The sequence below is a fragment of the Hyperoodon ampullatus genome (assembly GCF_949752795.1).
Source record: "Hyperoodon ampullatus genome assembly, chromosome: 6".
NCBI classification, from domain to species: Eukaryota; Metazoa; Chordata; class Mammalia; order Artiodactyla; family Ziphiidae; genus Hyperoodon; species Hyperoodon ampullatus.
The window spans coordinates 24,888,634-24,912,217 of record NC_136919.1 but is presented as its reverse complement, the minus strand read 5'-3'; the positions used below and the strand labels follow the sequence as shown (position 1 = coordinate 24,912,217).

Below are 23,584 nucleotides of genomic sequence, written 5' to 3'. Positions count from 1 at the left end.
CCCCAAAGCAGGGCCTGGCACATAGTAGGCCCTCCATATTTGTTTAAAGAAGGAATAAATGCCATTTCCCTCTCTTTGCTCAGAGCTATGAGTGCTTTGGCATCCTCTGCCTGCAAAACACTTCGGCCAACCCCTTCTCTAATGCCTGGTGATGGCTATACAGCTAACTAGACTCAATCCCAGGGCGGGCAGGGGATAAGGAGAGAGAGCTGGAGGGAAGAGATATTTGGGGTCATTAGGGTTGGTTTTGCAGGCAGGAAGAAGGCAGGCTGCAAGGAGAGGCCCCTACGGCCAGCACTCACTCCTCTGCACCCGCACTGCCACTGGGCAGTGATGAGGTGCTTCTGAGCCCACCGCCCCTTCTGGGCCAGCCAGCCTGAGGCAGCGGCCGCCCATATTTGCTCTCTGTATCCCTCCAATGGGCTTGACCCAAGGCCTGGCCCCTAAATGTGTGCTCTCTGGGTGGGGAGTGAATGAAAGCCAGATCCCTAGAGATCACTCCTACCCCACCTCACCCAAATGCACCTGACGGCACCAGCAAGGCAATCCAGAATTCAGAGAATGGCACTTTATTTTAAGACTTGATTTTTTTGCCATGATTTTCTACTGATTCCTCCATGATGGTGTCGTCTTCTTCCACAGTGACCAGGACCTTCTTGCCCACCAGACTGAAGATGTCTTCAGGAGGGTAGCCTTTGGGCTCACCCACCTTCACAGTGAGCATGTCCAGTGTTAGAATGGTGCCTTCCGGAATTTTCACTTTGGCCACCACAGACTTGCCCAGCTGTGGATAAAATTAAGACTCAGTGCCAGCCTCACAGAAATAGTTAGCGCACGTTGCTTTATCCCCAAGGTCCCTGATCGGTTTTCTTGCACAAGGTTACCTGGATAGCAGGGACTCTGTTTTCCCCCTTCAGTGCCTAGAACAGTATCTCACACACAGCAGGGACTCGGCCAGTGTAGGGTGGACTCAGAGACTCAGAGGAGGGGCCTTTATAATAAAGGACTCAGGTTATGTAGCCAAAGAGAGCCAGATCCGAATCCCAGGCAGCTGGGTACAAGCTGTGGCTGAGTTTCTCTGTAAAATGGGAAATAACAGTGTCTCTACCCTGTCAGATGACTACAAGGATTCATGATAATAATGTATGTAACCTACCTGGAACATAGACTGCTCTCGGTAAATAAAAATTATGATTGCTTTTATCATCGTCCAGTTCAGCATCGCATTTTAAACATGGGGAAACGGAGGTCCATGGAGGGCAGGTAAGCTGGCCAAGGTTGCGAGGAGCCAAGGTGAGAACCTGGGGTTCCTGACTCCTGGCCCACTGCTCGAGGGACACAAACCTTGTGTCCTCCTTGCTCAGTACAGTAGCAGTACAGAGGGCACACAGACGCTGAGTATGGAAGGGGGCCTCTTAGGAAGAGGCAGATAGGCTGGGCAGGTGAGGGGAACGAAGGAGACCTGAAGCTCATGACCAGTGTTTCTAGGTCTTGTCCATAGATGCTTTTCAACAAAGTATCTAGTCCAATACTCTGCATCTTCCAGGTGAGGGCCAAGGAATCAGTTCTGGAATTTATGCCAGGACAAAAGGTCTGTCAGTGGATGATTATCAGATTCTGCATCCTCTGGTACCTCACTGTTTGCCCAGGGAGCCAGGAGGCTCAGAACCAAATTAAGTGCTCAACTGCTATAACTCTCATTACAGTTTCTGGGCCAATTCTCTCCCCTTTTCTTGTATAAGGTAGTTTGTTTCTTTTTACTGTTATTTTAATTTCCTGGTGTATATGCATCTTTAATTTGAGGGCAGCAAGTAGGCCCCACTGGGATAAAAGAGCACTCCTCTAGCAGGCCTGGTGTTAGATCTTTGTTTCGGCCCAGACAGCTTGCAGCGTTTGAGGAGTGTCTGCTTCCCTGGCAGCCCCGGGACGCCTGGCTCTAGACTCAGAGGCTGAGCCAGGTATAGGCCATGGCTTCTGGGAAGCCCAGATAGTCAGTGTGCCAGGCAGGGTTCGCGGGCCTCCCCGTCCCCTCTGTCTTAAGGTTAACGCTGCACAGCTCAAACTGCTCCTGAGGGAACGTTTGCGTCATCCCCCACCAACCCCGTGACAAGCCCCACCCCCATCCATCCAATGCCTCCCACGCTTAGGGACGCCTTGACATATCACAGGCCCTCCTCCCACTGCCTCATGGGGCCCCTCTGCCTGGATATCCCTCAAGGATTACCTACTCCACAGGACCCCAGACTTGACCTACCCGCGTGCCTCATGAGGGGCCCCAGATACCACCCCCCCTTTACCCGGGGTCTGGAGCACTGGGGCCAGAGGCTTCAGAGACTTAATGGAAAACTGTAATATGATGCCAGGGAACCAGAGAAACAGCTGAAGTTCCTTAAATAACCAGTTACTCCCGCTGCTAATATGAACCCCCAAAAATTCATAGGCTCCGAGCGACATCCCTGCATCATTCCACTGGCCTGGCCTCAGGTAGGGCTGGTACCAACTACCTCTCGGGTAAGTGCACGCGGCCCCTCTCAACAGTGGCGCCCGGCAGGACAGAAGAACCCACCTTTTCATTGCAGGCCATCTCACAGGGCAGCAGCTGCTTGGTCGGGGAGCCCAGAGCCCTCTCCACGAGGCGCACGGACCGCACTAGCTCGGCCAGCTCCCCAGGCTCCAGCGAGGCCGAGTGGTCACTCCCCTTCCAGGTCTTGTCCAAAGTTATGTGACGCTCCAAGACCTTGGCCCCCAGAGCCACTGCAGCCACAGATATCACTATACCTGTTTCATGCCCAGAGTACCCTATGGGAATGTCAGGAAAGAGCTTCTGATATTCCTTTAAAATAGAAAAAGGGAGGAAAAAAAAGTTAAATAGTGTGGTACTTTCTGCATACATTCCAGAGTCAGGCAGATCTGAGTTTGAGGCCCAGTAAGCTCCAGGAAGCCTCCGAGGCTCTCTGAGTCTCTCCTTCCCAGGGATAGCAGTACCTGGTGGGAGCTGCTATGAACTTGTGGAGGGCACTCAGCACACTGTAAATGCTCAAAAATAATGGCTGCTGTTGTCAGGAACACATCTGAAGAATGTTTCACACTGCGCAAACCACGAAGAATAAGAACTATAACCGAATGCCTAAACCCATTCAAAAAGCATCTTTCACATTTAATTAGCCTGAGCTGCTGAAAGCAAGTATGCTATATGCACAAATATCACCATCAATAATATATACAGCCCAATCTCAAAACAATCCCTTGGTGGGAATGCTAAATAATTAATTAATTGGTTATCTATAATTCACTGGATGTGACGAAAGACATTCTGAGTGGAGTGAGCCTTGTCAGTGAGGGTGACCAGAAAGCTTAAGTACAGCAGAAAGACCCAGATGGGAATTAATAGAAGATAAGGATGGCTGAGTGGCAAAGGCCTTGAAAACCAGGCTTAAGGGTGTGAGATGGACAAAAAAGTGCAGGTTGCTAGGTCAGAGGACTCACCCTGCTGTGACAGGGGTGGGCTGGGCCTGGGGGGCAGGCTGGCAATTTAACTGATGGTGCCCTGCTCTAAAGAAAGGATGTGAGCATACCTCAGGTGGGGATGGAAGGGATATGGGGACCACACTTCACAAAGGAAGAAAACTGAGGAAAATATTTGGTGTCAGACACACTAAATTGTTAATTATGGTAATCTCTGTGGGATGGGATTACAGAGGATGTTCACTTTGTACGTTATATATTTCAGGGCTGAGTTTTTTTTTTTAAACCATGTTTAAATTTAAAAAACATGATTTAGAGATGAGCTAGAAATGGAGAAAAGACTACAGAACTGGGAGGGACAGAAACTTCAGTTAAAAAGAGAGTAGTGTCATTTCAAAAAAGGTTAATTTCTTTTTTTAAGTTAAACCTGAAGACTCTTTAGAAAAATGTATAAGAGCTTATATAATCATGGGGGGAAAAAAAACCCCAGAATGTCATATACGGTAATGAAAGAAAAATACAAAAGGGAAACTGGTTAATTGCAGTATCAGGATTGTGTGTGTGTATATATTTGGAATTCCACTACTCTTACTATAATGTTTTTTGTACGATAATTACACACCTATATATTTCCAATTAATTATGTTTCGGGAGCTACCAGGAGGAATTGATAGAGATGGCCCGAGACAATAAGAGACAAAGAATTCTACTCCAGCTTTGCCACCAGGATGCTGTGAGATCTCAGGCCAAGTAAGGACTGGACCTCGTCACCTGTAAACCGACTGAAGTGGAACAGACAGAATGCTGGGAGAGAGAAAGCTCTCTCAAGGTTGTCACTGTAAGAACTCTGACCCTCAAGGATACTCAGAATCAGCTGGTAAAAGAGAGCAGGAAAAGCCAGAAGTTTCAAGAAGGTCTCCTACAACTCAATATCAAGAAAAACGGATTTCTGTACACCAGTGTTCATATCTGCATTATTCACAATAGCCAAAAGGTGGAACCATCCCAAAATGGTTTTGTTGTGCTACCATCACCACCATCCATCTCCAGGACTTTTTCATCATCTCAGAGTCAAACTCTATACTCATTAACACTAAATGCCCATTTCTCCCTCCCCCACTGACAAACAAAATGGGTATTTTGTTTGTCAATATGGAGAAAAATGGTGTATTTGTACACCAATGTTCATATCAGCATTATTCACAATAGCCAAAATGTGGAACCATGCCAAATGTCCATCAACAGATGACTGGATAAACAAAATGTGGTACATACATACAATGGAATATTATTCAGCCTTAAAAAGGAATGAAATGCTAACACATGCTACAACATGGATGAACCCTGAAGACATTATGCTAAGTGACAGCAGACACACAGAAGGACAAGTACTGTATGATTCCATTTATTTGAGATACCTAGAGTAGTCAAATTCATAGAGACAAAATAGAATGATGGCTGCCAGGGGCTCGGGGAGGGGGAAATGGGCAGTTAGTGTTTAATGAGTACAGAGTTTGACTCTGAGATGAAAAAGTCCTGGCGATGGATGGTGGCGATGGTAGCACAACAATGTGAAAGTACTTAATGCCACTGAACTGGACACCAAAAGATGGTTAAGATGGTAAATCATATGTATATTTTACAAAAACAAACCCACAACTCACTAAGAAAGCCAGCGATTCACAGAAGAGGGACCGCTGATGGCCAATACACACAGGTAAAGAAAATGTATATGGACAATTATGAAGACTCCCCCTTAAATTTTATAATGAGAGAAATTAAGGTTGGTTTTAAGAAAACGTAATTTGTAATCTTTAGAATGTATCTGACTCCTTAACTGCATAGTTGATTCTAATTTGATTCTGCAACAGCAAGATCGTCAAAGGATGTTCGAATACGAAGCATGCCAAGACTGGTTAGAATTTGGGCTGCATCTTCCCCACAGCAAATGGCCCAATCAGACAAGGGCCCTCCCTCGGGCTCACCGAGATGACGCACAGGTTGACGTCCTCGGGCTGGAGCGGGTACGCACTGGTGCACTGGAGGAAGCAGAAGTTGGGGTTGAGGGGCTTCACAATCTGATAGACTTGCTTCATGGTGTCCATGGACTGCATCCCACTGGAGATGACCATTGGGCGGCCTGAGGGACCCAACACCAACACCATCATCACTTTCTTTTTAGGGGTTCTGACTCCCCCTTAAGCACACCCCTGCTGTTGGTTTCATCATTCTACTGAATCCCGCAAACATCTCTTAAGCACTGTGCCAGCCACAGTGGGGGAACAGAGGTGAGCCTGGTGGGTTCCTGTCCTCAACACCCGTAACATTATTGTTGAGCAAAGTGAACCCAATTAAGAGGAATTTCACACTCTTTAGAGAAAGATGAGCATCTCATTGGATTAAGAGGTTGCACAGTGTGGTAGGGTGAGCACTGCCCCAGATTCAAGAGTGTGAGGCCTGGGGCGGCCAACGTCCTAGCTGTGTGGTCTCAGATGCCTCGTCAGTGAAGTAAGTAGAAAGCATCATCATCATATGACCTGCTTCAGTCCCAGGATTGTCATGAGGATCAAATGAGATCACTCATGTTGTAAAACCACTTTACAGACTGTGATGTGCGGAGGTTGGATATTATACCTACAGAATACTTCTCAAAGTCAGCTTCCTCTAAGAAGTTTTACACATACTGTCATATCCTTAATTTTATATAAATATTTTCTTAGAAATTAAAAATAATTTTAGTTTAAAAATTCTTTAAAAAACTGTCTTATTTTTCATTCCTTTCAAGTCAGCACGTGAAAAAGTGGGAGTATAGGCTGAAAAATGGAAAATCTGGAAAATCTGTCTTCAGGAGACTCCTTTAGTGGGTTATTACTAGCGGGGTAAAAACAGGAAGGTCTGGACTCAGATTGTATGACAAAAATTAAACACTCACCTTTTTTGGCTGTCTTTTCCAGATAAGGGAAGTTGTTAGTGTCCCCAGATCCAACTTTGAAAAATGGAACATTCAGTTCATGCAGAAACTCAACTGCCATCTACAAAAATCCAAGAGGGAGCTCCTTTTCACAACTGTTCAAAATCACTGTCCTCAAGACAGGCGAGGAGCCACATATGAAGAGAAAAACCCCTCTTTGCCCAGCAAGAGGGACACTCTCAACAACATGAAAGCAGACACAGATTTGTTATCAGTCATGTCATTCAAATTCAAACATTCCGTCATTCATATCCACCCATCCATTTGTCCAACAAACATCGTGTGCTGGCACACACTGGCTACGTACGAGAAACTGGAAAAGAATCGGAACCCTGGCCAGACCTTCCTTCCCCAGGGGCCTGGAGCCCCAGTAAACAAACGAAAAAGGGTCATGACCTAATCTTGACCCAGAAAAGCAGGCAGTGAGCAAGTGAAAGTCCCTCAAAGGCCTTATCCTTTCCTCAGGACCGAACAGCCGGAAAAGAGGCCATTTCAATCCTTGCCAGAAATAGAAAAAGTGGAGCGTTTGATGGCCTAGCCCTGACACACTGATCCACAGCTGGCAGGGCCCGTCAAACCCAAGCCCTTTCAGACCTCAAACTATGCTGCCCACAGAAAAAACGAACCTCAGTCACTTTTTTGGACACAACATCACTGTTTGAGGTTACCTCTCTAGGGCCCTTCACCATCCTTATCTGGGATTCATCAATAACACTCAGGAAATTGGCAAATGTCAGCAAATGCTTGCTGAAGGAACCAGTGGACCACAAGTTTTAAGAGTAAAATCTCAATTTGCTGTAAAATTACAATTTTACATTACTATTACTGTTTTCATTACTATTTTTTTTAATTGAAGTTGAAAATCAGAAGTAGGGCGAATCAATGTCTTGGAACGTTTCCCAATATCTAAGTTCCATCTATCTTAAAATGTTGGCTGAGTCTCAGAAGTAAGTTTGGAAGACTTGATTAGCTAGGTCAGTGCTTCTCACGCTTCATTACGGGCACACGAACCTGCCATGGATCTTGCCCAAATGAAGTGCAAATTCTGATTCTGTTGGTCTAGAGTGGGGCCTGAGAGTCTGCATTTCTTGTAAGTTCCTGGGTAACACTGCTGTTACTGCTCCGTGAATCATACTCTGAGTAGCAAGTAGCAAGGTTACCAGCATGAAAATCCAAAGGGCTCGGGGGTGTTAAGGAACAATATGAGAAGGTAATTCTGCTAGCAGGTTCTTTAAATCAACCCACTACTGCCTGAGCTTCCTTCCATCTTCCCAGCAGGTGATGAGCTACTCCAATCATTGGTCTCACTCAGAGAATCACTTTCCTCATATGTTAATCCTCTAATAATGTAGGGGTTAGAGCTGCTGGTGGTTCATACAGAGTGACCAACCGGCCAGTGAACAGTTCAAAGGCAGAAGGCAACCCCCTCGGTCTAAGAGACACCTCTCAGGATGGCCCAGGCGCCACTCCCCTCCAAGGTGCTAAGCCACCACTTCCTTCCCCCCCTCTGCTTTATGTCTTCCTTGTCTCTCTCTTCCCTTCCACAGTTTTCTATGTCACTCTCTCCTGTGTACGTATCTCTCATACTGTTAACCAGCCCTAAGATGGAACTGAAAAACATTTGTTTTTAATATATTTCTTGAACAAAGTCTAATGTTCCCACCCTTCTCACTCTATCTGGCAGATGAAGAGTGTTTTCTATTTTAAGAGGGAAAACCCTATGCTAAGTTTTCGTCTGTAAAATGCTCTATTTGTGAGAGCATGGCTCATGATGAAAAAGTCCCCAAGGGCATAAAGAGATGGATGAGCCCACTCAGGAGAGGTGCAGAGCGCGCAGGGGCAAGGAGGGGCCAAATGCAGAAAACACACTTTGCAAAAGCTTACCTACACTACTGTAGAGCCCGGGGAACTCTACTCAATGCTCTGTGGTGACCTAAATGAGAAGGAAATCCAAAAAAGAGGGGATATATGTATATGTACAGCTGATTCACTTTGCTGTACAGTATAAACTAACGCAATATTGTAAAGCAACTACACTGAAATAAAAAATTTTTTAAAAGCTTACCTACACTGACTGTAAAATCTGCATGGAGCTCTATAATTTTCAAGTGAGGAGAAGGGGAAATTCCTGCCGGAGGAGAAAGGTGCATCTCGTTTTGCAGCCCTCCTGGGGAGCCAGCCCCATCTAGTGGCCATTTAGAAAACTGCCATTTTGTCAATCCTTGGTCCAGGAAGATCCCACATGCCACGGAGCAACTAAGCCCAGGCGCCACAACTACTGAGCCTGCGCTCTAGAGCCCTCGAGCCACAACTACTGAGCTCGCATGCCACAACTACTGAAGCCCACGCACCTAGAGCCCGTGCTCCGCAACAAGAGAAACCACCACAATGAGAAGCCTGCACACCTCATCAGAGTAGCCCCTGCTCGCTGCAACTATAGAAAGCTCGCGCACAGCAATAAAGCCCCAATGCAGCCAAAAATTAATAAAATTTTTAAAATAAATAGAGAAAGCATTCTTTAAACATTAAAAAAAAGAAAACTGCCATTTTGGATTAATCTCTGCAAACGGTGCCAACTTCAGTAGTAATCTGGAAAATGCTAGCCTTCCATCCTGAGGCAATATTACTGTGTCCAGGGCCCCTCAGGCTAGGTCAGCACCAGTGGCTGCCTTCTCTCTGTGGACTCCCTGGCTTCCTCTAGCCCTGCCCACGCTGCTGTCTGTCCTCCTTCCATCTAGGGGTACAATGCAGCCAGACAGTCTCACAACTTCTCCCTCCCACCCCACACATCACAAAGGCTTTCCGAGTCTGTTTGAAAGGAACTCAACTGAGTATGACCCTCCCTGGGCATCCAACTGGGTTAAACACACAGAAAACGGTCCCACCAGCAAACTGGTTTGAGTAAAATGCTGCATTGTCAGACTCTCCCTTAGAGGGTCCCAGTAAATACAATTGTCTAGCTATTTTACAGTGTTTCCCACACTTACTCTACTCAGAACCCTTATTTATTTGGGGAAGGGGCTTTGATTCTAAATTAATGAATTAATGAGGAACCCCCTTCCCACAATGTGTGCCCACAGAACCCCCTTTCCACATCATGTCCGATGAGAAGTTTGGGGGCCCAATGATCTAAGGGGTAACAGAAACGACAGGAGTGGAGCTGGGATTTTTCTAGAGCTGCTTCCACTCCCCTTGGTTTCTGGATCCATGGTGATGAGCTGGGGAGAACAGGGGGTGCTGGAGAGCTGCCCAGGGTGAGGAAATGATGAGGGGGGAAGCACGGAGCCATAAAGGCTGGGCCCGCCCTCAGCCCGGTGGCCCTGTCAGAGTGCACCGCGACGTAGGCAGGGGGTGCCCTGTGGCAGAGGTGGTGGAGGAAAGAGGGCACCGTGGAGGCAGGCACTGGGAGGGCAGGGCAGCTCCGCCGGAATGGGTCTCCAGGGGCCACCTCTATGTCACGGCTCCCATTTGCTTTCTCAACAGAACCCTCTATTTTGACCAAAGACACTCTGCTCATTTCAGTTGAGTTCCACATGCCTCCGTGCAGTTTTGACCATGTGCCCTGGCAGTTTTCTTGGTCTTCACAAAGTTCGTTCCACCATGCCTTAACCTTTCCTCAGCACACAAAGAATGCCCTAGGACAGCACACAGAGTGGAGAAAATCGGCACTCAATAAATGCCTACTGTCCATGAGGAAATTTGGGTGGGTAAATACTCAGAGATACTTGCCAGGTAAACACAGAACAAGGAACCAACCCACCTCCAACAGCCAGGTAGACAGGACTTGCTGGTTCAGCAAAGGGACCTGGCCGGCAAAGCAAATTAACTCTTGCAAAGGCTCTTAAGAATGCATTTCTCCTTACTGCCTATGCCCAGGTCAGTCAGGAGACTAGTGGGGAACAAACGGCATCCTTAGGAGAGAGGAGCCTCCCTGCCCGGTTAGTGTGAAGCAGAGAAAAGGGTTCTAAGCAACAGAACAGCTGTCATTCAGTGGGTGCAGATCTTGCACCTCCTAGACTCACCTCACTGGGTCCTCACTGCAGCCTCTGGGGTGGGCATCTTAATTACCCCGTTTTTACAGATTGGACACGTGTGGCTCAAAGAGGCTACAAGACCAGCCCAAGCCCACCGATCAAGTGCTAGTACCAGGACCTGAACTCAGAGGGTGGCCGCAGAGCACGCGTTTATACGCCAAAGAGAAGTGCTTCCTGGGAAACCAAGAGGGAACCTGCGGAGAGTCAGCCCCAGCTACCAACACCCAGCCAGGTTCCTCTCCTTCTCCCACCTGCTCCTGATTCCCACCTCGAAGCCACCGGGGAGTGAAAGACCTAAAGAAGTGACTTCTTGAGCAGATGCAAGGAGATGCACCCCCTTCAGAGTCCACATCCGGGAGCTCTGGTGCCTGGAAACGTGGACTGAACAGGAAAGTTCTCATCCCAGATCCAAGTCACCTTAGTGACACTATCTCTGATTCTATGCTGGCTCAGGACAACAGAGCAGGGAGAGCCTTTGGATAGCAGCTTGTTCACACACAAAAGGAAATGGAGGCCCAGAGCAGGGAAGGGACTCTTCCAAGCTCACATTGAGATGAACTCAGAACAGAGCAAGGCAAGGACCCGGATGTCCTGATCCTCTGCCCAGGCTGTTTCCTGAACTGTAACTAACATCGCTAAGCGCTGGCTGTGTGCTGCGCTTTACATGGGTGATCACATTTAATCCTCATAACAACCCTACGAGATGGGTTCAGCTGAAGAAACAGAAGCACAAAGAAGGTAAATAACCTCCACCTGGACTCACCAGGAATGACAGGCAAAACCATATTCAAACTCAAAATGTGACCCCGGAGTCTGTACACTTAACCACGGGCCCATACAGCAAGAGTCTGCGCTAGAGAGCACTCTTAGTACTGAGGACTCTACTGAGTTTCTGTTTATGCAGGTTCTACCTATTCATATTTACTGAATTAAAATATGGTAAGGGACTTTCCTAGTGGTGCAGTGGTTAAGAACCTGCCTGCCAATGCAGGGGACATGGGTTCGAGCCCTGGTCCAGGAAGATCCCACATGCTGCAAAGCAACTAAGCCCATGCGCCACAACTACTGAGCCTGCACCCTAGACCGGCGAGCCACAACTACTGAAGCCTGTGCACCTAGAGCCCGTGCTCTGCAACAAGAGAAGCCACCGCAATAAGAAGCCCACGTGCAGCAACGAAGACCCAACACAACCAAAAAAAAAGAAAAAAATTTTTTTTAACTGAGGATTCTTTTTTTAGATTTTAAACTTTGTATTTTGAGATAATTATAGCTTCACATGCAGCTGTAAGAAATAATACAGAAAGAACCTATGTACACTTTACAGTTCCCCCCAATGGTAACATCTTGCAAAACTACAGTGTAATATCACAACTGGGAGGGTCAGGTTGATAGAGCCCATTCAGATTTCACCATTTTCACATGTACCCATCTGAGTGTGCTCGTATCTAATTCTCTGCAATTTTACCACGTGCCCAGACTCATGCGGACCACCACCACAGTCCGATACGGACTTATGCCACCACTACAAGGCTCCCTTCATGTTACCCTTCTATAGCCACATCAACCTCCAAGCCCTCCCCTCCCTAACTCCTGATGACCACTAATCTGCTCTCCAGCTCTATAATTGTTATTCCGAGAATGTTAAATAAGCAGAGCCGTATGGTATGCAACCTTCTGAGAGAAGCTTTTTCACTCAGCACAATATCCCTGAGATCCATCCAAGCTGTGGCAGCTATCAGTTTTCACTCCTTTTTATTGCTGAGTAGTATTCCGTGGTGTGGATACGCTACAGTTTATTTAATGATTCATCCCCTAAAGAAAGTTTGGGTTCTAGTTTGGGGCTACCACAAATAAAGTTGCTATGGACACTCATATACAGATTTTTGGGTGAACATAGGTTTTCATTTCTTTGGGGATAAATTACCAAATGACAACTGGTGGGTCACATGATGAGCACCTCTAGTTTTATAAGAAACTACCAGTACACTTCAAGTGGGTGAATTGTATATTATGTGAATTATATCTTGATAAAGTTGTTTTTAAAAAAAGAAAATTTTCTAGAATGTACCGTTCTACATTCCCACCAGCAATGCATGAGAAGTCCATTTTCTCTGCATCCTTGCCACAATTTGGTGTTATCATCACTTTTTTTTTTTTAAGATTTAATTTTATTTATTTTTGGCTATGTTGGGTCTTCGTTGCTGCGCGTGGGCTTTCTCTAGTTGTGGCGAGCGGGGGCTACTCTTGGTTGCGGTGCTCTGGCTTCTCCTTGCGGTGGCTTCTCTTGCTGTCTAGGCGCACATGGGCTTCAGTAGTTGTGGCATGCAGGCTCGGTAGTTGTGGCTCGCGGGCTCTAGAGCGCAGGCTCAGTAGTTGTGGCGCATGGGCTTAGTTGCTCCGCGGCATGTGGGATCTTCCCAGACCAAGGCTCGAACCCGTGTCCCCTGCATTGGCAGGCGGATTCTTAACCACTGCGCCACCAGGGAAGCCCACTTCTGGGTATTTTTAATCCACCCCCTTGCCCTTTACCTATGAGGAAACAGGCCCGAGAGATGCAAGAAGAGTATAGTATGGTCAGGAGGGCAGGCTCTGGAGTCGCCTAGGTTGTAATCAGCCTCTGCTGATCAACAGCTACTGACAGCTAACTGGCTCCGTGCTCTAGCGTCTTCATCTGTAAAGTGGGAATAATAACTGTCCTATCTCAAGGGGTTGTTAAGAGGAGTAAATGAGCTGATACATTTAAAATACCTAGCACAGGGGCTTCCCTGGTGGCGCAGTTGTTGAGAGTCCGCCTGCCGATGCAGGGGACATGGGTTCGTGCCCCGGTCCGGGAAGATCCCACATGCCGCGGAGCGGCTGGGCGCTTGGGCCATGGCCGCTGAGCCTGCGCGTCTGGAGTCTGTGCTCCGCAACGGGAGAGGCCACAGCGGTGAGAGGCCCGCGTACCGCAAAAAAAAAAAAAAAAAAAAAAAAAAAAAAAAAATACCTAGCACAGAACCTGGCAGATCATAAACACTCAAGAAACGTTGAAGATTCTTACTTTTAATCACTCAGCTAGTTAATAGCAAGACCAGAAAAAAACACCCAAGTCTTTCAGATCCCAAAGCCCACAATCTTTTTTGTCTAACATTTTTGATTTACAGATCCTTTAAGGATCTGATAAAAGCCATCAGCCCTCTCTTTTGCTTGGCTTGCTTATTTACTTATTCACTCAACAAACATCTCCCGAGCACCTACTACGTGCCAGGCACTGGGGATGCTGTGGGGTTAACAGCCTGGTGGAAAGGAGCAATAGTTAGCAGTAATTACGGAAGTAAAGAAAACCGGGAGACAGGACTTCCCTGGTGGGGCAGTGGTTGGGAGTCTGCCAGCCAATGCAGGGGACATGGGTTCGAGCCCTGGTCCGGGAAGATCCCACATGCCGCAGAGCAACTAAGCCCGTGTGCCCCAACTACTGAGCCTGTACTCTGGAGCCTGCGAGCCACAACTACTGAAGCCCGTGCGCCTGGAGCCCGCGCTCTGCAACAAGAGAAGCCACCGCAATGAGAACGAAGGGTAGCCCCTGCTCACCACAACCAGAGAAAGCCCACACGCAGCAATGAAGACCCAATGCGGCCAAAAATAAATAAATTAATTAATTAAAAAAAAAAAGAAAACCAGGAGAACACAACAGAAGGAGGGGCCTGAACCCAGCAGGGGCACAGGAAGAATTTCCTGAGGAGGTACTATTTAAGATGGGATCAGAAAAATGCCCAGTAACCACTTCAGATAGGTTTTCCTAAAAATATGTCCCCTTTTCCCCAGGGCATCTCTTGGGCCCAAAGACTCTCCAGCCACCAACATCGAGAGTGGTGAAGAGCAGGGGGGAAGCCCAAAGGCTCTCCTGAGCTTTGGGAAGCCACACACACCCGGACGGACAGCCAGGTGGCAGCTGAGGGACCGCAGAAAGCACACTGCACTAGGCGTCAGATCTGCCCTCAAGACCCATTTCCCAGCTGTGTGACACTGTACAAACTTCCTGGCCCCTCTGAGTCTCCATTTCTTCATCTGCAAAATAGGACATAGTAGGGATAAGATATATTACTGTAAGTGGGCTACGGAACTGAAGCCTGGACTTGTCAAGTTTCACAGACACCTAGGTTCTCTGCTCCCCACCCCCTTTTTTAAACTACCAATGGTTTAGGCTAGAGTTACGTTTCTTTTGACTCAATTTACAGACATATCTTAGGGTTGGAATAGTGACACAAAAGGTCAGAGGCCTAGAGAAGGAACTGGGCTCCCTTCAAATATTCTAGTTGACTAAAAGAATCCTAAGTGTTTCAGGAGCCTTTAAAATGTTGTTTCATCTAATGATCCATTACTGCAAAGGAAACAATTCAAAACACAGAAAGAAGATGGTCATCTCAGCATTATTTATAAGCACAAAAAACTGAAAGTAAAAACATAACCTCATGTTGAAACATAAAGAAATGGTTACATACATTATAAATCCTCAGAAGGAATACTACACCGCCATTAATAACTTTCAGCACAAGATATGGAGAGCTACATGTCAGTTATATCTCAAAGCTGAGAAAAAAAAACAAGATATGGGTAAAAGCTGTAGATAATGTTAACTGGGAAAAGCATGCACGGAACTAAACATTCACAACGATAACAACTAGGCAATAAAATATGCATATAAAACAACTTCAGGAGGAAATATATAAAGAGAGCTGCCAGGGGCTTCCCTGGTGGCGCAGTGGTTAAGAAACTGCCTGCCAATGCAGGGAACATGGGTTCCAGCGCTGGTCTGGGAAGATCCCACATGCCACGGAGCAACTAAGCCTGTGCGCCACAACTACTGAGCCTGCGCTCTAGAGCCCTCAAGCCACAACTACTGAGCCCGTGTGCCACAACTACTGAAGCCCGCGTGCCTAGAACCAGTGCTCCGCAACAAGAGAAGCCACCGCAATGTGAAGACTGTGCGCCGCAACAAGAGTAGCCCCCACTCGCCGCAACTAGAGAAAGCCCGCCCGCGGCAACAAAGACCCAACGCAGCCAAAAATAAATAAATAAATAAATTGATTTTAAAAAAAGAAAAGAGCTGCCATATAGAGATTATGGGTCAGTTTTTCTCCCTTTTTTCTGTTTTCTAAACTTTCTGTGACATTGTATAACACTATAATTTTTATAATTAAAAAAAATTTTATATTTGAAAAAAGAGCACGTAAAGGAGTCTTGAGGCAGGTCACAGAGCAGATGGGACCCAAGACCTGGCACCAGCTGGGCTCTTCCAGTATGTCAGCATGGCCATCCTGTGTGCTACTGCCTTCTGAATGATGCAATGCCACCTCACCCAGATAAGCCACGGCCACTCAGCAAGGGGAGGACTCCTGTCAGAACTGAGGTTTCCGGAGTCCAGGCCACTTTCCACTGGGAGAAAACTGGCCCAATGGGGCATCTCCCACAGGCTTGAGGGACTCTGGGGTTCCAGGGTGGCTGGCCCCTACTCCCAGAGACAGCCTGCTTTGAAAACTATGGTTCTCTGCGTCACTGGACCTCTGATCCCCCTGGCCTCCAGTTTAGTTGGGCATTTATCTTGTTAATGCTATGGGGAACTCTAGGTCCAGAAAGCACAAAAAAGTCTAACGTGAGCAAGGGCCACAGCTGGCTCTAAGCCAAAGCCACAGGGCTACCTGATGTCCCCTAGGTCTGCTAAAATGGCAAATAACAGCGTGGCAGAGGGCTCACCTCATCCATACCGGAGGCAGTGAAGAAGATGCCAACCTCCTCTGCATATTTCTGCAGCTCCTTGTACTGGGCGTGGCTGAATTCCAGGTGGCGTTTGTGCTCCCCGTACGTCTTCCCCCAGGAATGCTTCGAAGTATACGGCCTCTCCAAGGCTTTCCGATTAAACTTATACTCCAGCTCACTCTTCTGGAACTTGGCACAGTCAGCGCCACACTCCTGCAACACACATTAGGGCTCCTTTAATGACCCGGCACAGATTCTGAGAGACAAGAGAAGTGTTGGGGCAACTGCTATGAAATTATTATCTTTAAAAATAACATCGGGGGCTTTCCTGGTGGCGCAGTAGTTGAGAGTCCGCCTGCCGATGCAGGGGACACGGGTTCGAGGCCTGGTCCGGGAAGATCCCACATGCCACGGAGCGGCTGGGCCCGTGAGCCATGGCCGCTGAGCCTGCGCGTCCGCTCCGCAACGGGAGAGGCCACAACAATGAGAGGCCCGCATACTGCAAAAAAAAAAAAAAAAAAAAACAACCCAGAAGTGGACTTCCCTGGTGGCGCAGTGGTTAAGAATCCGCCTGCCAATGCAGGGAACACGGGTTCGAGGCCTGGTCCGGGAGGATCCCACATGCCGTGGAGTGGCTGGGCCCGTGAGCCATGGCCGCTGCGCCTGCATGTCCGGAGCCTGTGCTCCGCAACGGGAGAGGCCACAACAATGAGAGGCCCGCATACCGCAAAAAAAAAAAAAAAAAAAAAAAAACATCAATTGACAGACGCATTAAGAACTCCCAAAGAAGAGAAACAGGAAAAACAAGGAAGTCTCAAAGGAATAAAAGGGTGGGGATGGGGGTTCTGCTCTACTTTTCCCTCTTAAAATGTAAAAAAAAAAAACGGGGGGGATGCTGGGCTTCCCTGGTGGCGCAGTGGTTGAGAGTCCACCTGCTGATGCAGGGGACGCGGGTTCGTGCCCCGGTCTGGGAGGGTCCCACGTGCCGCGGAGCGGCTGGGCCCGTGAGCCATGGCCGCTGGGCCTGTGCGTCCGGAGCCTGTGCTCCGCAACGGGAGAGGCCACAACGGTGAGAGGCCCGCGTACCGCAAAAAAAAAAAAAAAAAAAACCCACAAAAAAACTCTCCCGAAAGTAGGCATAGAGGGAACTTAACCTCAACATAATAAAGGCTGTATATGACAACCCCACAGCCAACATTGTTCTCAATGGTGAAACACTGAAACCATTTCCACTAAGATCAGGTACAAGACAAGGTTGCCCACTCTCACCACTCTTATTCAACATAGTTTTGGAAGTTTTAGCCACAGCACTCAGAGAAGAAAAAGAAATAAAAGGAATCCAAATTGGAAAAGAGGAAGTAAAACTGTCACTGTTTGCAGATGACATGATACTATACATAGAGGATCCCAAAGATGCTACCAGAAAACTACTAGAGCTAATCAATGAATTTGGTAAGGTACCAGGATACAAAATTAATGCACAGAAATCCCTTGTATTCCTATACACTAACGACGAAAAATCTGAAAGAGAAATTAAGGAAACACTTCAATTTACCATTGCAACAAAAAGAATTAAATACCTAGGTATAAACCTACCTAAGGACACAAAAGACCTGTATGCAGTAAACTATAAGACACTGATGAAAGAAGTTAAAGATGATACAAACAGATGGAGAGATATATCATGTTCTTGGATTGGAAGAGTCAACATTGTGAAAATGACTATACTACCCAAAGCAATCTACAGATTCAATGCAATTCCTATCAAACTACCAATGGCATTTTTCACAGAACTAGAACAAAAAATTTCACAATTTGAATGGAAACACAAAAGACCCCGAATAGCCAAAGCAATCTTGAGAAAGAAAAACAGAGCTGGAGGAATCAGGCTCCCTGACTTCAGACTATACTACAAAGCTACAGTAATCAAGATAATATAGTACTGGCACAAAAACAGAAATATAGATCAATTGAACAGGATAGAAAGCCCAGAGATAAACCCATACACATATGGTCACCTTATCTTTGATAAAGCAGGAAAGAATATACAGTGGAGAAAAGACAGCTTCTTCAATAAGTGGTGCTGGGAAAACTGGACAGCTACATGTAAAAGAATGAAATTAGAACACTCCCTAATTCCATACACAAAAATAGACTCAAAATAGATTAAAAACCTAAATGTAAGGCCAGACACTATAAAACTCTTAGAGGAAAACATAGGCAGAATACTCTATTACATATATCACAGCAAGATCCTTTTTGACCCACCTCCTAGAGAAATGAAAATAAAAACAGAAATAAACGTATGGGACCTAATGAAACTTAAAAGCTTTTGTACAGCAAAGGAAACCATAAACAAGATGAAAAGACAACCCTCAGAATGGGAGAAAATATCTGCAAACGAAGCAGCTGACAAAGGATTAATCTCCAAAATTTACAAGCAGCTCATGCAGCTCAATATCAAAAAAACAAACAACCCAATCCAAAAATGGGCAGAAGACCTAAATAGACAGTTCTCCAAAGAAGATATACAGATTGCCAAGAAACACATGAAAGAATGCTCAACATCATTAATCATTAGAGAAATGCAAATCAAAACTACAATGAGGCATCACCTCACACCAGTCAGAATGGCCATCATCAAAATATCTACAAACAACAAATGCTGTAGAGGGTGTGGAGAAAAGGGAACCCTCTTGCACTGTTGGTGGGAATGTAAATTGATACAGCCACTATGGAGAACAGTATGGAGGTTCCTTAGAAAACTAAAAATAGAACTACCATACGACCCAGCGATCCCACTACTGGGTATATACCCTGAGAAAACCATAATTCAAAAAGAGTCATGTACCACCATGTTCATTGCAGCTCTATTTACAATAGCCAGGACATGGAAGCAACCTATGTGTCCATCAACAGATGAATGCATAAAGAAGATGTGGCACATATATACAATGGAATATTACTCAGCCATAAAAAGAAACGAAATTGAGTTATTTGTAGTGAGGTGGATGGACCTAGAGACTGTCATACAGAGTGAAGCAAGTCAGAAAGAGAAAAACAAATACTGTATGCTAACACATATATATGGAATATAAAAAAAAATTGGTTCTGAAGAACCTGGGGCAGGACAGGAATAAAAACACAGACGTAGAGAATGGACTTGAGGACATGGGGAGGGGGAAGGGTAAGCTGGGACGAAGTGAGAGAGTGCTGTGGACCTATATACACTACCAAATGTAAATAGATAGCTAGTGGGAAGCAGCCGCATAGCACAGGGAGATCAGCTCGGTGCTTTGTGTCCACCTAGAGGGGTGGTATAGGGAGGGTGGGAGGGAGACGCAAGAGGGAGGAGATATGGGGATATATGTTTATGTATAGCTGATTCACTTTGTTATACAGCAGAAACTAACACAGGATTGTAAAGCAATTATACTCCAATAAAGATGTTAAAAAAAAAAAAAAGCCCCCAGATAGTTAAGATGCATGTTTCAGGAAAAATTTAAATGACCCCAGATTCTTGCATTTTCCCATACATAGAAAAGCACTAAAATCATTAACTTGAGATATCTGTTCTTTGTGATTAGATGTACTTTTTTACCAAGACTCATGCTTGATTACATGTATTTTGTAGCCAAAAAATCCATATATATACTGGCTTCTCCCCTACCTCTTTGGAGCAGTTTCTCAGATCTACTGAGAGACTGTATCCTGGGCTATAGTCCTCACTATAAAACTTAGCTCACAACTCTTCTGTTGCGCATTTTTATTTTGGTCAACAATTGAATGAACTGCCAATTAAAGAAGGTCACTTGCCACCTGGTTCTACAAGAATTCAGTCACTAGCCACTGCAGTTGCTGACCTTCAACATATCCTGAAAGTAATTCAGGGTAGAGATCAGGAATGAGGCTCTCTGTGCTCCAGGAAAACTGGCAGAACAGGCCTTTAGACAGTGAAGTATTTGTAGGAGAAATTTTTTATGAACCTGGATTCTTGAATCTTCCCACACTTAGAAAAGCACTAAAACCATTAACTAAGATATCTGTTCCTCATGACTAGCAGCAACCTTCCACAGAGATGTGTGCTTGATTACAGGCTCCCTTCATCAAAATCACATATATACTTACCTCCCTCCTCACCTCTAAAGAACGGTTTCTCAGAGACTGTCTCCCTGGTTATAGTCCTCAGTATGACACTGAATAAAATCAACTCACAGCTCTTATACTGTGCGTTTTTTTTCCAAGTTGACAGAACTCAACTTTTAATATTGTAAACAGATTTGGTACATGAACAAGCCAGCTTGTATGTAATATACTCTGGATAACTAAACTTGTGACTCCATTTGGCAAGAAAAAAAATCCTAAAATATAAGGATTTCAAAAGATTCCATTGCTTTAAGTTTAAAAATAAAGATACATACATATTATAAAACAAGTGAAACTGAAGCCTAGAGAGGAACAGACCAAGATTATCCAGCTGCCCAAGATTATTCAGCTAGTAAATGGTATCATGACTCCAGTCCAGCGCTCTTTCCACTATAACACAACCTCAAACTCTTCATTCTCCTCCCCCGGGGAATACTATCCTTCACAATTAAAACAGGAAGAAGAAAAGAACCACTATAACTTTGTTTCTATGGCTTCACTATTTCTAGGTATTTTTACAACTTCAGCATTCAGAGTGGACACCTCCAAAATAAGGTTGTTTCCTAAATTAAGAGCCGAAGTCTCCCCCTAGAAAACAATGTTACAGTACAAAGGCTGGAGCCCTGTGTCTAACAGCAAAGCTCTGAAATACATGAATTACTAGCTGTGGGCCCTCAGACAAGTCACTGAAATTCTCTGAGCCTTTAAAATGAAACCAACAGCATCTATTCCACTGTGTTGTTGTAGGAATTAAATGAGATGGTGCATTTAAAGCACTTGGCCCAGTAAGCGTTCAAAAATGTTAGCAATTGTTACTCTTTAAAGGTATTTTATTTTTTAGATTCCATAAGTGATAACATAGAGTATTTGTTTTCTTCTGACTTATTTCACTAAGCATAATATCCTCCAAGTCCACCCACCACATTGTTGTAAATGGCAGAATTTCATTATTTTTTATGCTTGAATAATATTCCATTGTGTATATCAACCATATCTTCTTTATCCATTCGTCTGTTGAGGGACACTTAGGTTGCAAATAGACTCAAGGATCTAGAGAACAAACTAATGGTTACCAGTGGGGAGAAGTAAGGGGGAGAGGTAAGATAGGAGTGGGGGATTAAGAAGCACCATCTACTATGTATAAAATAAATAAACAACAAGGATGTATTGTACAGCACAGGGAAATATAGCCATTATTTTGCAGTAACTTTAAATGGAGTATAATCTATAAAAATATTGAATCACTACGTTGTACACCTGAAACCAATGTTATTGCAAATCAATTATACTTCAATGAAAAAGTAAATAAAATTTTAAAATAAAAGTATTTTTATGATTCAGTAGGCGTCCATAAAAGCAGAGTTAGTCCTGGAGTAACAGAAAACCTAATCATGAATGACTGAGTGAACAGCACTGACTGAAGGGAAGTGAAAGGAAAAAAGATGGAGTGAGCTCTCGCTAAACCAAGGAATCACAGCGCAGACTTATGGTGGGGCCCGGGGTCACAATGAAGAACATGACAGGCCTCCCCTTCAGAGGGCTCACAGTCTAACAGAGAGAGTTTAAACAGACAGTGACAATACAATTCGATGGGACCAATTACAGGAGCCCAGCTTTGCAGGGAGGGATTGGAGAAAGTATCCAGAGAGGGAGCATAGATGTTCATTAACATCATATCACTAATAACCAACATGTATTGAGTCCTATTTGCCAAGTACTGTACTAAGAGCTTTACACGAGTTATCTCATTTAATCCTCACAACTCTATGAGGTAGTTAAGTACAAGGAATGGCAGGTGAGAGAGACAACAGCAATTTTCAGGAACTTCCTGGAAGTAATTCACTGTCGCTGAAAGATGTCAGAGATTAAAAAAAAAAAAAAAAAAAAAAGGCAAGAAGGGGCCAGGTCATTAAGGTCTTGAAGGCTTTATTAAAGGGTCTCGACTCTACCCGCGGGCAGTGGGAAGCCACTGAAGGTGCCAGGTGGCTGATCAAATCTGTGTTTCAGAAAGATCATTGTGCCACCAGAAGGGAGCGAGAGAGGTGGGAGTAAGGGGGGCGGGGGCAGATGCAGTAATGCAAACAAATCAGGATGGTGGCGGAGGGATGAAGAGGATTCGAAATGTTTGGAAATGGATCTGGCGAGCTGGACGGCAGGCCGGATGCAGGGCACCGAGAGGCAGAGGAAGGATGGCCCCAGCTCTGCGCAGCCCTGCCCCACCCCTGCCCAGGCCGGTCTTCCCCAGGCCCCGCCCCCCGCTCGGCGCCCGGGTACTCTAGACAGTCCCCTCACCTTGGCCATGCGGATCATGCGCTTGGCCACGTCCAGGTCGCCCTGGTGGTTCTGGCCGATCTCGGCAATGATGAAGCATGGGTGCTGCCCGCCCACCCAGCGCCCGGGACACAGCTCCAGCTCCAGCGGCATGGCAGCGGCTCGCGCTTCCGCGCCACACCACCCGTCACAGTCCCGCCGCCGCCGCCGCCGCCTTGGTCGTTTCGGTCAGCAGCCCAGCCGAGCCCACACGCCGGCCTCGCCACGTCAGCCCGCGGCCACCGCGCAGCCAATCCTCGAGCGCCGCCTCGCTCCAGACAGCCAATCAGGTTAGGGGGCGGAGCGACCCTCTAGGGGAGAGGTGCGGCGGGAAGAGGAAGCCCCGTGAACTTCTCGGGAGCTGGGCTTGCGGCTCACAGCCGGAGGCGTGCGTGACCTCTGGCGGCCGTGGGGTCCCTGCGTTCACCCATGAGCAGACATTCCCCGAAGGAGGCTGACGGCTGGGTGCCTTCGGCGTGGAGAGAGTGCGCGCCCTACAGTGTAATGGAAAAAACGGATCCTGGAGTTAGAATTACAGAGCTGGTTCGAGCCCAGCCCATGCCACTAACCAGCTCTTGATCCTGAATACCTTAGTCTTTCTCAGTTTTATTTTCCTTTTTCTCTGAAATGGGAAGATTATAAAGACCCCACCTCTTCAGGTTCGTGAGATGATGTATAGAACACCCTAATCACAGTACTGGGCCTGTAGTAAGCTTTCAGTAAGTGGTTGCCAGTCCTATTATACGAGAGGCAACAAGTTCAAAAAGCTCACTGAGGGCTTCCCTGGTGGCGCAGTGGTTGAGAGTCCGCCTGCCGATGCAGGGGACTCGGGTTCGTGCCCCATTCCGGGAAGATCCCACATGCCGCGGAGCGGCTGGGCCCGTGAGCCATGGCCGCTGAGCCTGCGCGTCCGGAGCCTGTG

General features: G+C 46.3%; 1 protein-coding gene across 2 annotated transcripts; it reads right to left on the bottom strand.

Moving 5' to 3' along the window:
- Positions 1-553: 553 nt before the first annotated feature.
- NANS (N-acetylneuraminate synthase) lies at positions 554-22,776 on the bottom strand (the record flags this gene model as incomplete). 2 transcript variants are annotated; one of them, XM_079706228.1, is made up of 6 exons in its annotated part: positions 554-802; positions 2,563-2,833; positions 5,451-5,605; positions 6,398-6,497; positions 16,204-16,419; positions 22,645-22,776. In XM_079706228.1, the coding sequence occupies 6 exons, from the start codon at positions 22,774-22,776 to the stop codon at positions 702-704; spliced, it is 975 nt and encodes a 324-aa protein (XP_079562354.1). In that variant the 3' UTR covers positions 554-701. The 2 variants fall into 2 exon arrangements, with proteins under 2 accessions (XP_079562354.1, XP_079562353.1); XM_079706227.1 differs by having other exon boundaries at positions 554-784; positions 2,567-2,833.
- Positions 22,777-23,584: the final 808 nt, after the last annotated feature.